The 11,246-nt window shown below is 46.2% G+C and overlaps 1 protein-coding gene across 1 annotated transcript; it reads left to right on the forward strand.

The window, feature by feature from the left end:
* Positions 1-8,676: 8,676 nt before the first annotated feature.
* On the forward strand, positions 8,677-10,027 carry GPR12 (G protein-coupled receptor 12). Its single transcript, XM_035116109.2, has one exon. It carries the CDS (start codon positions 8,677-8,679, stop codon positions 9,679-9,681), a length of 1,005 nt encoding a protein of 334 aa, XP_034972000.1. The 3' UTR covers positions 9,682-10,027.
* Positions 10,028-11,246: the final 1,219 nt, after the last annotated feature.

Raw genomic sequence — 11,246 nt, forward strand, 5'->3', positions numbered from 1 at the left:
GTTGATCCAATCCTCCGTCCTCTAATCCCATTTCAAAGGTATGTGTTGCCAGAGCAATCAGCTCTGGAAACAGTGTTCCTTCTAGGAATCACAATTATGTTTCCAGGCAGGTGGTGAATTTTGGGAACTAGATGTCTTGGGGACGTCCAGGATTTTGGCCTGAGACTTTGTTTTCAGAGGGCCATCTTCAGCCCTCAGGGCAAGCGGCCCCAAGATCTCAAGTTTCTGAGGGGCTTCCTTGGGTGAGAGCGAGGAAAGAAAGGGGAGAGTTTATATAAGAAGGGTTTGAAAAAATAATATATAAGACTACTTACTTAAAAAGTATTTCATACTCCAAAACTGTCCTGGGAAAACTGGGCCTGGGAAAACTGGATGCTGCAATCTCACACCCCAAAGTGCTTTTTTTCAAGGCCATGACCTCATACAGCACCCCCAAATGTGTGTTTTTGGGTGCTGTGCTCTCATGGAAGCACAGTCCTGGAAAAAAGCACTTTTTGGGAGGCTGCGATCTCACGCAGGTCATGTGACTTGCTCAGAAGCCATGCGGCCTGGTTTGGGGCATGTTGCAGGGTATGATATTCTGATGTGTCGCCAGGTGCTAGATAATTTTCTTTAGCATAAATTGTTGTTTTTGTTAGTAATAAGAGTCCTGTTGCATCAGACCAAAAGGCTATCTTAGTGCAGCATCCTGTTCTCAAAGTGGCCAACCATATAACAATGAGAAGCCCAAAAGCAGGAGCCGAGTGCTCTCCCCACCTGCAATTCCCATCAACTGGTTTGCAGAAGCATTACTGCCTTCAACAATGGAGGCAAAATATACCCTCCACGGACAGGTACCCACTGATAGCCTAAACCCTTTTCAAAGCCAACCAAGCTGGTGGCCATGACTACACCTTGCGGCAGCAAATTGCAGCATTTACCTGTGTTTTTGTGTGAAGAAGTAGCAGTACTGCCTTTTGTTCATCCTGAAACTCCCACCATTCAAGCTTCATTGGGTGGCCCCAAGTTCAAGTATTATGAAGAATAAAGTCTCTGTCCAATACTCCACATCATGCATAATACCATACAATTCTATCATGCCTCCCTTTGCTTGCTTTTCCCCAAAACTAAAGAGTCACAACCTTTCCTCATAAGAGATTTGTTCCAGTCCCATAATCATTTTGACTGCCCTTCCATGACCATCTTCAATATATTCATACCAAAGTTCTAGTTACAGGTAGGTAGCCATGTTGGTCTGCCGTAGTTGAAACAAAATTTAAAAAATCCTTCCAGTAGCACCTTAGAGACCAACTAAGTTTGTCATTGGTATGAGCTTTCGTGTGCATGTACACTACTTCAGATACCATCTGAAGTATCTGAATAAGTGTGCATGCACACGAAAGTTCATACCAATGACCAACTTAGTTGGTGCTACTGGAAGGAATTCTTTTATATTCATACCAAGAATGGGAAAGACCTACAAGCTTATAGCAAACATAACTGTTAATCATAACAACATATTGTCTGTATTTACAATGAGCTGCTCATCTGATTACTTTGCAAAGGCTATCGGTTGGTTGGTTGGTTGGTTGGTTGGTTGGTTGGTTGGTTGGTTTTAAAGATGGCTAGCATTGTATTGGCAGGGGGAAATGTCCAAACTTTAAACCTTCATTTTTTCATAGATTTAAAAGTCGGTATTCTCCAAAGTCAATTTGGAGAATACCGACAGGGAAAGGTTCTGGCAAGTCATCCCCACCAACATAGATTTGTGGATTTAGAGGCACATCTCTGCCCTGCTTCCCAGCCTGCAATAGGAGATGCTTTTCCACCTCTCCCTCTCTCTGCCTTTGACTCCTTTTTGCATGCTTTCTGCTGCTTATTACCCACCCCCACCGCTGATACCAACCTGTCCCAAGTCTCCACATGATTCAAGAGAACACAGCGATGCAAACAGCTGTTGCCATGGGGACTGTGACCGCATCTTCCGTTGCTGGGGGAGCTCCTGCAGACCTAATGTCTAGGCTGCACTCTAGGAATAGCCAAAGGGGCATAAGGATGTAGTAAGAGAGACTAAATTAGGGTCATTGAATCAAACACCCTGCTCTCCATAATGGCCAACCAGATGCCTTCTAGGAGAGACCCACATGGTGGACATGGGGACAGAAGCTGGTGTGCCATCAAAATACCTCTGAAAGTAAAAGTAAGAGCTTTTATTGAACTGTATCAAAGGTGAGTGGGTTATGAAGGAAAAGACCCCTCAATGAGGTTGGCCAGCTGTCCAGGTCCAGACTCTGCCTGGGAAAGCTGCATAACAGACAACAGACCAGCGGGTGTTGACACTCTTCCCCCATCCCCATGGCTTCACCTCTTAATAACTGACCTAGTTTCCACATCATGTTAAGCCAAACCATGGTTTATAGTGAACGTGCAAGTACATGGGCTCCAGAAGATGTGATTGTGGCTGCTTTGCTCCTCCCTGGTCATTCACTTGGGGCACCGTGCTGTGTTAAGCCATGGTCTTGCTTAATGTGTCATCTGAACCTGGTTTAGCTCTGCAGGACAAAACCACGAGTCATAAACCACAGGACAATTCTTGAATAAAACTCATGGTTAGTTTTGAGAGAGCAAAACCATGAACTCAGGTTCAGGTGACACCCTAAGTCAGCACTTGCAGAATTAAACATTATTACACCTTGCTTCCCCTTGCTCTCCTAATGTTAGAATGCCGTGGGGGCGGGGAGAATCTCTGAGAATATGTATATTATTGTTTGCAAGTATATTCCTGTTAGGAGAGAATATACTTGAGAACTTTCCTCCAGAATTATTCCAGCTCTGATTTATATAACCAAGGTCTGCGTAATAAAGGTTTGACTGTGATCATGCCCTTCAGGGCTTTCCTTCATGAAGAACATGTCATAAACATTCGTTTTCTTGGAGCAGTAAAACAAAAATAGTCACGGCGACTGACATGCCACGGAACACCCCGCCATGCTCAGAGCAGCACACCCACCCCCTTGCATGCTGCAAGAGCAGGAGCCCACCCTCCTGCCGCCTTCTGTACTCCCCTGAGAGACAAAGATGGAAGAGACAACTGAGGAAATTAAGGTAGACAGCTCAGAGATACACATACACTCTGACATACAATGCAGAAGAAGACAAACTCGCAAGGAAAACTCACGCAGCCCATTAAAGATGGTCTCATCAGTGTGTTTGCACTGTATACTTGTCCCCGCCCCCTCCAAACGACGATTATTCACAGCACTGTTCCTTGTCTTCAGTGTGGGCCATACCAAAGCCAGCTATAGAGCAGTCTAGGAAAGAGTCCTGACATTGTTAAATGGAAAACAAGCGAGGTCCCAAGCAAAGAAGAACAGCAACTTAAATTGACAGGATATGCGCAGCTTGCAGACTTAACAAATAAAATAAGAGAACAAGAAGAACATATGTTTAGAGAAGATTGGAAAACCTTTATTGAATATAACTGTGTACAGCTTGAGGGAGGACGCTGGCAGCATTAAGATAAATTCAACAGTATAAATAAGTTTTGATGGATGTAATAATGGAATACTGAATGGTAGTTTTTGTAAAATATGCCAAATGAAACATGGAAAGAGAATGACATGTAAAATGAACCATGGAAAGAGAAGAAAGGAAGTCATTGATATCTTAAGGATGTAAAAATGAGTATTTTAAATTGAAAAACAGAAAATTTAATTTAAAAAATTATTTAAAAAGAGTACTGACATTGTTCTCATAGCCCTTGGCCAATTGACACCTGCACTGCAACATCCAAGGAGGGAAGCTAAAAATTATTAGGGTGGATTCACAGAATTATTCACCCACCATTTGGAGAACTGTGCCCGTCACACCATATACAAAAGACACACAAATAAAATTATTAAAGAGAAGTGCATTGGAATAAAACGAATAGCAATAATACTAATAATAATCACTAAGCTAGGGTGTATGATATAGACTGGGGATACTGTAGAAGCAGGAAAGGGAAGGAAAAAGAAAGGGGAAAGAAGAGAGAAAAGAAAAAGAGAAGGAAAGAAGAAAAGGAGGGGAAGAGAGAGGGAGAGTCCCCTACACCACTGTATATTTCTTGACCCCATGAGGTGTCTGGTCATCAAATAGCAAAATGCCCAAGAATTCATGGCCAGCTACTCCATGAAGCCCTGAAGGCTGAGCACCAAACTGTAGTGTTATAGTCAGAGTCAAGGAGCACACCACTCATCTTCTCCTTGGAACAGGTGATTACTGTTCCATGCTTTCCTTCCACCTCCCCTATTCTCTAAATCTCCTTATCTTCCTGTCATCGTGTCCATACCTGTGTCCTTTGCACCTAAGCATCCCCCCAGGGCTTGTACAGCTCCATTTCAGCCTGCCAAATGGACAGCCTGCCTCCTCGTGTGACAGTAATATTATTCACCTGTCTCAGTCTCTTTCATCGTTAAGCATAAATCGGCGGTCCAGGAAATGTGGGTTAGGGCAGCTTGCATAAATTTGTACTTGAGCAGCTAACCATCTTATTCTTTGTAAACATTGCATTTGGGGTTTCAAGCCGCAAAGCTATTTTTGCTCTTTGGCCACCATTTCCACTCTGCACACAGATTAAACTTTCCAATCTGAATCTAAATTGGGGATCAATGGCTCTTGCTATAGGAATGTACACAATTATCGTACTCTTCCATGTCATTCTTAAATGCAAAATGGCTCTGGATTAAGGTTCGGCGGGGGGGTGGGGGAATCATGCCTCCAGGGTGACATGTGTAGACATACTGTACATGTGTGTGATCTTCACATGTATTGGATAATTAGGGACACAAAGAGATTTAGTGAGAAATTGTGCTATTAAACATGCTAATATTGCCCAATGTGGGTGTGCAAACTCAGTACAGTGTGCATTCCAACCTCAAATTAGAGGTGCTGGTTGAAAAAAGAGATCATAATATGAATTCTAACCAAAAGTGCTGAGTTCTTAGAATTAGTCTGAAAATAAGGAACGCAAGCATTTAGCGGTGACTTTTCTGCACAATTTTTTGGTGTCAGATTGGTGCAGCGCTCTTACCTTCAGTTTATAGAGAAAATAAAAGGCAGACTGGTGTGTGCTTATGAAACAGGTGTCACAAGCTTCATTGCACTGCGAGGCACAAAATCCATATGTCACTCCTGGGCGTGCGTGCACATTTTAAATTAATGCAGACTGCCGCTTCGCTGAAGATTTCCCATGACTGCCATTTCCGATTGCTTTTGTTCCGCTGAGAGTGGGACTCTGTAGTTCAGCCCTTGCCAGAGAAACGAGTCCTTTTTTTCCTTCTTTTTTTCTTTACTATATTTAAAATCCTTCAGGCAAGCTTTTTATAGTTGCTTTGATTTCCCCGACGGGCGGTTTTCAGCCAACTAAACAAGTGATATACAACAGCATATAGAACAGATGCATGTAGCCACCAGAATAAAAGGCAGCGGGTTCGTTGCTATGTAATCGGATGAATTCTTGGACTCCCTACCACCACCACCAAAGCAATACATTCACCGTGTTAAAATCACAAGAACTTCACAGGGAAGTTTGATTACAATGGATAGATTTCATGGAAATGTTACCAGGATGCTTGGTTAAATAAATGCATTTGAAATGTCTGGCACAAATGGATTTTACAATAGAGGAATAATCCATTGGTGACATTGTGTATATGTGTGCGCGTAGGGCAACTCCTCTGCCCCCCATATAATATTTGGGGGGGGCTGTCCCCTCCCAAAGTTGATGGGTATTGCCATTCAAATGGTGTGCATGTGCTGCATCATGTGATCAGTTATGCAGGGTGGGCTTACTTGGGTCCCCTCAATATTTTATTCAAGTTGGCACCCCTGTGTGTACACACACACAGAGAGAGTTCCATAGCTGAACAAGAATTTGAACCTTTGAGCTTGCCATGCCTTAACCCAACAGTCTACATCCCTTTGATTGCTCCCAATAGAGCAGAAGTGCCATAGATCTAGGGGGATGTGGGTGGTGCTGTGGGTTAAACCACAGAGCCTAGGGCTTGCCGATTAGAAGGTTGGCGGTTTGAATCCCTGTGACAGGGTGAGCTCCTGTTGCTCGGTCCCAGCTCCTACCAACCTAGCAGTTTGAAAGCACGTCAAAGTGCAAGTAGATAAATAGGTGCCGCTCCAGCGGGATTGTAAACGGCGTTTCCGTGAGCTGCTCTGGTTCTCCAGAAGCGGCTTTGTCATGCTGGCCACATGACCTGGAAGCTGTACGTCGACTCCCTCGGCCAATAACACGAGATGAGCGCTGCAACCCCAGAGTCGGTCACAACTGGACCTAATGGTCAGGGCCGGGGTCCCTTTACCCTTTACCTTTAAGAGGCAAAACACCAATACAGGAGAAGCTTGTGTATCCACCAGTTAAGAGTCAAACAGGAGCATCTTTGCTTGGCACCTAAAAGCTGATAATGATGGTGCAAGGCACATCTCTCTGAAGACAGCATTCTACAGTTGGGGAGCCACCACTGAAAAGTCCTATTCTCATTTTGCCACCCTCCGGACCTCACTGCAAGAAGGAACACGTATGCACACAACGGTGCCTTGCTGCTCTTTAATTCTGCCGGTTTTTCAGAGTCACTGGTTCCAACTGATGGGCCTATGAGTCTTAAGAAACAAAGCAGATCCTGCTCCCCCCTCTGTTGCTCCTGCCTGCCCTAGGCAGGGAAGGATGAAAGGGTGCTGGAAGTGAGGCGCACCTACAAACTACTTTTCCCACGTCTCTTTTTCATTTCAGGCAGGTGGGGGGCGGCTTTAGTTATTCAAAGGGAAAGGAAGGCACTCTGCACATGCCCAAGGTCACCCTCCCAGGAATCACTGCATCACATATGACTGAAGGCGGGTCTACCAGCAGCTGCCTCCTGACCAGTTTGTGGCAGAGGCGATTTCTCCAGGCAGAGGAATGAGGGTCTGAAGCAAGAGCAGCAGGGAGGGCTTTTAGAAGCAGCGGTGAGAAGGGAGGCGGCAGGGAAAGCCAGTGTGGTGTACAGTCATACCGTTTCAGTTTAAGTACTCCGCGGACCCGTCTGGAACGGATTAATCCACTTTCCATTACTTTCAATGGGAAAGTTCGCTTCAGGTTACGTACGCTTCAGGTTAAGTACAGACTTCCGGAACCAATTGTGTACTTAAACCGAGGTACCACTGTACTGGTTAGATAGAGCGCTGGACTAAGACCTGGGAGACGCGGGTTCCAATCCCCACTCGGGGACCTAACCCGTTGGAGAAAAAGCGAGATATATACAGTAAAAGCAAAACATAAAAGGTGGCCGGAGCGGACTAGGGAATCGAGGCAGGAACGTCGGCCGGGTCCAAAGCGCCCAAACTTAGGCGGCGCTTGCGCACTAAAGAGCACAGGTGTCTACCAACGCGCTGCCTCTGCGGAGCAGCCGGCTGGCCTTTTCCGCCACGCGGCTCACGTGGTGCCCCGCTCGGCGGGAGAGAAAGAGAGAAAGAGAGAGAGGCGCGCCTTCTCTTTTCCCGCGCGTGCTCGCGCCTCCTCCTCCCTTCTCTCCCTCCTCCTCCTCCGCTCCCCGCCCCTGGATGCGCTAGGCGGCCGCGTGCACGGAGAGGGGGGCGCTTCTTCCCACCTGCGCTCCTTCTCTCTGCAAAGCCCTGAGCCTGGAGCTGGCGCGGCGGCGGCTGCCTACCTTCCTTGCCTGCCTGCCTGCCTTCCACTTGCCTGCGCCGCGCAAACAATGAGCATGCATGAAGCGGCAGCGGCAGCAGCAAGTCTAGCTGCATAGAAAGGAAGCGGGGATCCTCCTCTTCCTCCAGAGGAGAAGCCAAGGTGACCACCGCGCAAGAGGGCTCGTCTCGCTCTCCTGACTGTGTTGTGATCATGTATCTTATCTCTGTGTGTGTGTCTATGTGCCATCCATCTCCTCCATGCGTCTGCCCGGGTGGGGAGGTTATGCCGATAGCCGCCCCCGTCACCCTGCATGACATTTTCCTCCCCCCCTTTTATGTTTACCTGCCCCCCCCACTCCGGTTTCCCCCGCTGCCAAGGTTTTGCAGCATCAGTGCCTCCAAGATCTAGTTAAGCCCTGGATGCTGATGGGCTGCCCTCCCCACTGTATGGGGAGTTGCAATACTTCTTTTCTTCAGTTAAATCGATTATATTTCAGGGCTCGCTGGTAATAAGCTCTCATGCCTGTTTGCAAGATTAACTAATTGCTCCGAAATGGTGGATGTGGTTTTTTTTAATGCTTCGAGCACCATGCTGCTTCTCGGTCTTTAAATAAAACTTGGGTGTCGTCTACGTCCGTGTGCTTTTAAAATCCTTACCTCCAACAGTTCTAGCTGTCGTATCGCATTTTATTATCGAGGGCAGGGCCCTATAGCTCTGATACTACATGCAATTGTCCTTTTATTTTGATATGAAGGAGCAGGTGGGGGGCAAGTGTTGCTCTGATCTCGCTTGCCTTCCTTTCATTTTTCTTTGAAGTCCTGTTTCAGATCCATTGTTTCCTCTCACCACCCACATTTTGTACAGTCATGTTTATGTAATGGGTGCCTGCCCCGTAGATTTTAGGCTGTTTTACGGCAGGTGGGGGAGGGGGCTTTTTTTTTTGCATGCTCCTTTAAAAGTGCTGTTTATCTGAGCAATAAAATGAAAAAATTATCTTTTCGTTGAAGAGGACGGGTTTAAATATGAACGAAGACCCAACGGTTAATTTAACGTGGCTGCCTCCGGATCACTTAGAAGCCAGTCCGGCAGAGAATGTCACGGCTGCAATTACCTCCCTGATTCCTGCCAGTGACCCAGAGCCAGAGTTCATAGTAAACCCCTGGGATATTGTCTTGTGTACTTCAGGAACCCTTATCTCCTGCGAAAATGCCGTGGTGGTCCTTATTATCTTCCATAATCCTAGTCTCCGTGCCCCTATGTTCCTCCTGATAGGAAGCCTGGCCTTGGCAGATCTCTTGGCAGGGATCGGACTGATCTTCAATTTTATCTTTGCCTACCTCCTCCAGTCGGAATCTACCAAGCTGGTCACGGTTGGACTGATCGTTGCCTCTTTCTCTGCCTCTGTCTGCAGCTTGCTGGCTATCACGGTTGACCGTTACCTCTCCCTCTATTATGCTTTGACTTACAATTCAGAGAGGACTGTCACTTTCACCTATATCATGCTGGTTCTGCTCTGGGGAGCTTCCATTTGCATCGGGCTGCTGCCTATAATGGGCTGGAACTGCCTGAAAGACGAATCCACCTGCAGCGTGATCCGGCCGCTCACTAAAAATAACGCGGCCATCCTCTCCGTCTCTTTCTTGCTCATGTTTGCTCTCATGCTCCAGCTGTACATTCAGATCTGCAAAATCGTGATGCGCCATGCCCATCAGATTGCCGTGCAGCACCACTTCCTGGCCACTTCCCACTATGTGACGACCCGAAAAGGAGTGTCCACCTTAGCCATTATCCTGGGGACCTTTGCTGCTTGCTGGATGCCTTTCACTCTCTACTCTTTAATAGCCGACTACACCTACCCTTCAATATACACCTACGCGACTCTCCTCCCAGCCACGTACAATTCCATCATCAACCCTGTAATATATGCTTTCCGAAACCAGGAAATCCAAAAGGCACTTTGGCTCATTTGCTGTGGCTGCATTCCTTCCAACCTTTCGGCACGGGCGAGATCTCCGAGTGATGTTTGATTAAGAGAGAGGACAGACATTCATTTAGCGTTGTGTTACATGGCTTTGCTGCTTTCGTTGCATTGTACATAACAGATTCACACTCGAGCCACAGGGAGTATTGACCTTTTTTAAATAAAGGGAGGAAAGGAAAGGAAAAACCCTGTTGACCCAAATAAACCATGTTGTGCAGTTTCAGGATCATGCCTAGAAGCTAAATCAACTCTTTACCAACTTTTGAGTGTTGCTTATATTCTGCTCTTGTTGGGCCTGGGGGTGGGGTGGGGAACTAATCCCCTTAGATCCAACTATTTCTCCCAGGCTTCACTGTATCAGTTGAGAGGGGATGTTCAATGTAGATCTGATTTCTCCCTATGAGAGAAAGTTGCCCATATGCGCTACTTGCAAGAACCCACTTGCACCAAAATGTAGGACGAGGTACACATAGAGTTCCTGTTCAGGAGCAAGCAAGTCCACAACCCAACTTACTTGGGAAACAATTTCATTAACTTTAATAAGACTAATCCAGAGTAAATGGGTTTTGAATTCGTCTCTTTCTCTATCTCGATAGTTTCTGGTGTATTTTAGAAACACAGATCTACAGACTTGCATTTTAGGGCACAAGCAAATGACATTCAAGGAGAGTTACACGCGAGGTAGGCTGTGGTCAAGAGATAGTCATCCGCAACAGGAACTAGTGGCCTGAGATACCAGATTGGGGTGTACACACTGGCCTGCAGTGGTGCTGAGATTTCACCACCACACGGTTTCATGTGGATGCCTACATAGGATGACTTGCTTCCAGATCTTGGTGTTGGAGGAAGGACATGCCAATGTATATCCACATCAGATGCACATGTTTGGTTCCTGTTCTAGCAAAGGAAGCCGTGCAGAGAAGTTTGCCTAAAATGTGACCTCAGAAGTTACATCGTTTCCCATAAATCTCTAAATGAGCAAAAAAAGTAGTCTTTCCCCCAGTTGTTTACACAACTGAGACCAGTTATGTTGCTTTTTTTTTGTATTAAGGAAAACCCCATCCCATTTGATCTTCAACCCAGTTTACAAATAAGAGTAAACCAAACCATGGATTAGTGTAAGTATGCAGGTTCCCAGAAAAGAGATGGTAGCTGTTGTGCTCCTCTTCTGGTCCTCCTGCTGTACTGCCAAGAGCTAAGCCATAGTTTGGCTTAGCATGTCATCCGAACCCTGGAGTTGAGGTTTGTCCTGCTTCAGGCAAACCATTAGTTTTAACCAGTGCTTTTTTTCTAGAAAAATAGGTGCCGGTACTCACCATGAAGTTGTTACAGTAAGTGCCACACTTTTTAACAACAACAGAAGTGCCGGTACTGTGTACCCTTGAGTACCCCCTGGGGAAGCGCTGGTTTTAACTAATATTTCTTTTGGGAAGGTTTACAGCTTGTGGTTTGTCTTGGGAAAGCAAATCATGATCCGATGTGTGGATAACACACCAAGCCAAAGAATAGCTTCGCTCAAAGCAGTGCAGCAGGACGAGAACAAGGGGAAGAATGCAGAGAGTCTCTCAAGAACCTTTGCAGTTGTGCCAACCCATGGTTTGGCTTACCTTG

The sequence above is a fragment of the Zootoca vivipara genome, chromosome 4 (genome assembly GCF_963506605.1).
Source record: "Zootoca vivipara chromosome 4, rZooViv1.1, whole genome shotgun sequence".
Taxonomy (NCBI): Eukaryota; Metazoa; Chordata; class Lepidosauria; order Squamata; family Lacertidae; genus Zootoca; species Zootoca vivipara.

Bases quoted from the DNA above. Each gene is read 5' to 3' on its own strand.
- GPR12 (XM_035116109.2), top strand. From the start codon at position 8,677: ATGAACGAAGACCCAACGGTTAATTTAACGTGGCTGCCTCCGGATCAC.